The sequence below is a fragment of the Pimephales promelas genome, chromosome 2 (assembly GCF_988280905.1).
Source record: "Pimephales promelas chromosome 2, fPimPro1.hap1.1, whole genome shotgun sequence".
Classification (NCBI taxonomy): Eukaryota; Metazoa; Chordata; class Actinopteri; order Cypriniformes; family Leuciscidae; genus Pimephales; species Pimephales promelas.
Genome location: NC_142770.1, coordinates 18,216,254 through 18,221,543, shown reverse-complemented (window position 1 = coordinate 18,221,543; position 5,290 = coordinate 18,216,254). Strand labels below are relative to the sequence as shown.

At 38.6% G+C, this 5,290-nt stretch overlaps 1 protein-coding gene across 1 annotated transcript; it reads right to left on the bottom strand.

The window, feature by feature from the left end:
• Positions 1-236: 236 nt before the first annotated feature.
• On the bottom strand, positions 237-4,557 carry LOC148995837 (uncharacterized). The gene is made up of 5 exons (XM_089117573.1): positions 4,535-4,557; positions 1,753-1,858; positions 1,322-1,654; positions 819-968; positions 237-662 (listed from the first exon to the last, which is right to left on the bottom strand). The coding sequence occupies exons 1-5, from the start codon at positions 4,538-4,540 to the stop codon at positions 631-633; spliced, it is 627 nt and encodes a 208-aa protein (XP_088973699.1). The 5' UTR covers positions 4,541-4,557; the 3' UTR covers positions 237-630.
• Positions 4,558-5,290: the final 733 nt, after the last annotated feature.

Sequence of the window (5,290 nt, the reverse complement as noted above, 5' to 3'; positions counted from 1 at the left end):
ACTGACAGAATTTTCATTTTGGGGTGAACTATCACTTTAAGCACAATATGAAACAGTTCAGATAGTGTTAGCCTACGTATGTTGTTCTAAAACTATAGAAAATGATAAGAGCCGGCTTACATGCTTGAAGACATTCGACTCTACAAACGTACATGTGATTTTATAGCAGAAGACTTTTAAGTCTTTAAGAACAAACTGTTCATGATGAAAAAAATGAAACAAAACGCAAAGCCATATGTAGGCTAATATTCAAGCAATTTTATTATGATGACTTTAGCGAATGCTTAATGGCATGGCAATTCCAAATGTTGAAATGTTGAATAGAAAATAGCCTAAACACAATATGTTGTAATACATAATGCATATCGTTCGTTATTTCTCAGCACTCCTAATAAGCATTTTATCATTCATGGTTGTTATTAAAATATATACTGTAAACTTTAGCATTAGCAGATACTTTCTATGTAGATGATGAGCGGAAACTCTTGTGAATGCAAAACGCGAGTATGTTGTTGTGGCTGCTTACATGCGAAAAATGGAAAAATGGTCCAGGACACACGTTGTGAAACAGGGACGTCTGGACACTTGAAACTTCTCCTGTGAGTCCATTTCATGAGCTCGTTTGTTGCATTAGGGAAAATACTTAATCATTACAAAGAATGCTAAAAAATAAAATAAGAAAAATCACACATTAAGAACTAGCCTAGTGGAAAATAACATTAGCCAACCTATGTTCATTATTCTTACAAATAGAGTTTCTTTACACATTTACTTGTAATATTAACATTTAATTGTAATATTTTCGAAAACCAACTTACCTATCAACCCAATGACTAGAATAGAACTGATCAGACCAAATATGATAGTAACAATCTGCCACCACGACGGCTCATCATCATCATGCTGCTCCACTACTGTGTGATTCGGACACGGTAGGTTTACTGTAGATTCTGTGGGTTGAGTCGGGTCTGTAAAGAAAAAGTGTTCGAATATCAGGGGTGCGGGAAGTTGGGGTGCTGGGTCATGACAACCCCCCCCTCCCCCCCCCCCCAAAAAAAAAAAAAACAGTAGCCTACACCCAACCTAAAACATCTTGACGCACCCCTGTCAAATATACAAATGTTTGTGAATATGTGTGTTACTATTAATATAATGTTAGTTTCAATAACAAATACAGTAGTCAACATTTGAAGTGGACCAAAACTAAGACAAGAATGGGTGTTGTTCAAAATTCCTGTATAAATTTGATGAAAGGTTTTGAGCCACTTCAAATATTGACCAGGCTACTATATTTGTAATGGTGTAGGATACATTCACTTACAAATGATGTGTAGTCTGGTGCCATTGCTGAATTTCACAGTTGTTTCTGTGTCCATGCAGTAATAAACTCCCAACTCTTCAATGGAGATGCTATTTATGAACAGATGATGTGCAGATTTCACTGAATATTTGTGCCGGAAGGTATTTTTGTAGTAAAATGCTGTTGGAGGGTTTAAGAAGGAGTGTAATATCACAACCGGAGGACCAGGTAGATTCAGCAACAGCCATGTCACCTCTTTTGCATCATCAAGATCACAGTTTATCGTCGCATTTTGACCCAAATCTGTTACTCGATCAGTTAAAGTCTCTGCAGCTTGACACAATATGAACAGATCTATGAGGAGAAAAATATTTAGGAGTATTTTACTTAAAATGTGTTCATTATAACATGTCAAATGCATTTGAAAAGATTTTCATGTATAATAAACTCACAGAGGTGAAGCTTTAGGATCCTCAACATGATGTGGTCTGGTTCACACTGCTTTGTAGGTGAAGCTGGACTCTGGGTTTTTAGGAGGGTTATTTTAGCCACATCAATCTGAGGAAGTCAAAGCCAACACTCTAAATAAATAAAAGGCACAACAGTCCAGCAGGTGTCAATATTGTAAATGACAAAAAATAAAAGTCAGTTTAAATGAACAACACCTAAAGGATTATTAGGAACACCAAACTAATACTGTGTTTGACCCCCTTTCACATTCAGAACTGCCTTAATTCTACGTGGCATTGATTCAACAAGGTGCTGAAAGCATTCTTTAGAAATTCCAGCATTCCAGGGCACGAAGCTCCCGTTCCACCACATCCCAAAGATGCTCCATTGGGTTGAGATCTGGTGACTGTGGGGGCCATTTTAGGACAGTGAACTCATTGCCATGTTCAAAAAACCAATTTGAAATGATTCAAGATTTGTGACATGGTGCATTATCCTGCTGGAAGTAGCCATCAGAGGATGGGGACATGGTGGCCATAAAGGGATGGACATGGTCAGAAACAATGCTCAGGTAGGAAACGATGCCCAATTGGCACTAAGGGGCCTAAAATGTGCCAAGAAAATATCCCCCACACCATTACACCACCAACACCAGCCTGCACAGTGGTAACAAGGCAGGATGGATCATGTTCTCATTCTGTTTACGCCAAATTCTGACTCTACCATCTGAATGTCAACAGAAATCGAGACTCATCAGACCAGGCAACATTTTTCCAGTCTTCAACTGCCAATTTTGGTGAGCTTTTGCAAATTGTAGCCTCTTTTTCCTGTTTGTAGTGGAGATGAGTGGTACCCGGTGGGGTCTTCTGCTGTTGTAGCCCATCCGCCTCAAGGTTGTGTGTGTTGTGGCTTCACAAATGCTTTGCTGCATACCTCGGTTGTAACGAGTGGTTATTTCAGTCAAAGTTGCTCTTCTATCAGCTTCAATCAGTCGGCCCATTCTCCTCTGACCTCTAGCATTAACAAGGCATTTTCGCCCACAGGACTGCCGCATACTGGATGTTTTGCCCTTTTCACATCGTTCTTTGTAAACCCTAGAAATGGTTGTGAGTGAAAATGCCAGTAACTGAGCAGATTGTGAAATACTCAGACCGGCGGTTTTTGTAGAACCACAAATTTACCAAAGAATCTGTAATGGCAGTTTTCATGATGTAGAAAAAGCAAGTTTGGAAAGAGGGGTTAAATCAACACAATCTCAGGAAAGTGCGTATATACACCACAAATTTAATTTCCTGTGCCATTTATAAGCTAAAAATAGTTTTGCGTGTACGATACGCAGTTTTCACGTGCATATGATACGCACATTTTGGCGTGTAATACGCACACACTCCCCACCCCAACCCTCCAATGGGTTTACAGTGCGCATATGCCCATTTTGAAAAATGCAAACACATTTTTTGGCTTATAAATAGCACGAGAAATGAATTTTGTGGTATAGATACGCACTTTCATGATTTTTAAAATATATTACAGGAACTGAGCAGATAGAACAATTGGATATATTAATTCAAGTGAAGATTGAAACTGCTTGTCAGGAAGTTTCATAGTTTTTTTCAGTTTATTAGTTTTTTTATGGTTTACGGGAAGTGGACTGTGAAGAAGTGACTCAGGAGAAGTAAATGTGAAGAAGAGCTGTGGGAATACTGACCTAATTTCATTTTCACAGAATCGCTGGGTGGACAAGGTTGTAACAAAGGTTTGTCTCAAAAGCTTTCTGTATTTATATATAAAATCATTGTGTGAATTGTTCTTGTTTGTAAAGAATGAGTAATAACGAGTGAGATGGGGGTTTTTTGTGGCAGGATTTACTTCACGTAACTGGAGTTGTCTGGTTTTGTAGGTTGAAGATATTTCTGAGAGTCTACAGTATAGACTACATTCTGTGTTACAATTCATTGTTTCCAGCATGGATTTCTGCCAAAAATCTGGAAATGTCAGGAGGTAGGCCAACATGTTTGTTTTTCTACATAGGTCAACTAATCTACACTAAAACATATTACATAGATATGAATGTAAATATTATTGGCAATTATATATTTTCTTCCCAACACATATTTATTTTATAATATCTTTTATTTTTAGATGAATTAGAACAACAAGCCAAGCCCTTATTAAAGCTTTTGTGTCTTGTTTCAAAAGCATGACTAATAAAATGAAATAACGTGATAATATGGACAAAACAGCTGGTGTTACATGGATTGTGAATGCCGTTTCCTTAATTTACTTGGAGGCCTAAACGCAAACAGATGTTGCTTTGATTCACTACATATGTGAGTAACACTGGGTGTGTCATTGTGTGTCTGCTGTGCTGTTGGCAACTAACAACCAACTTATGTTTGTAATTACCATTGTGTAGTGTACGTTAATTGTCTTTCGGTTATCATCTTTGCTTTATTTTTCGTGAAGCATTATTCAGTTGCGCTTCTGGATACAGACATGCACTCATGTATTGCGTGCGCAACGGAGGACAGCTGGTGTGATTCCAGCTGACGACTGCTAGTGAATGCGGTGTTTAGCATCATTGTTATTGCACTCGCCTCGCTTGCAGAGATCAGGGTTTAAAGACCGACTCGGGACGGGCGTTTTGGAGTGAGAGTTTTGGAGGTGGAGCAATAAAGAGAGGGGTGTGTTTGTTAGGGTTGGTTTCAAATATCAACATTGGTCAACGGCATATTTAAAGGGCTAGTTCACCCAAAAATGAAAATTCTGTCAGTATTTACTCACCCTCATGTTGTTCCAACCCCGTAAGATCTTTGTTCATCTTCGGAACACAAATTAAGATATTTAAGATATTAAGATCGCTCCTGCATACTAGTCCATAGGCTTCTTGAGGGAATGACTATTGCTGGCATCGAAAAGTCATCAAAGACATCGTTAAAATAGTCCAAGTGACTACAGTGGCTCAATTTTAACTTTATCAAACGATGAGAATACTTTTTTGTGCGCAAAAACAAACAAAAATAACGACTTTATTTCAACTATTCACTTCCTTCTCCATGAGCCTGTAAGTCAGTTAACGTAGTGTGATTGCGTAGAGCTACGTCACACGTAGGCTCACTATTGGCCGACGCTGGTCGTGTGTGTGATGCGTGTGACGTACAATAACAGAAGCTTACGCTATTAAACTAGTAACCTGACTCGCGCAGAGGGAGAAATAAATGAATAGTTGAAATAAAGTCGTTATTTTTGTTGTTTTTTTGCGCACAAAAAGTGTTCTTGTCGTTTGATAAACTTAAGATTGAGCCCCTGTAGTCACTTGGACTATTTTAACGATCCTTTAATGACTTTTCGGGGACAGCAAGTCATTCCCTCAAGAAGCCTATGGACTAGTATGCAGGAGCGATCTTAATATCTTAAATATCTTAATTTGTGTTCTGTGGTGAGATCTGGTATTACCTCAGCTCCTGAAGAGCCCCTGGTATCGAAGTAGCCAGGTGGCCTTTTGCTGTCAGGTCAGAATTTCTGTATAAACATCCACTC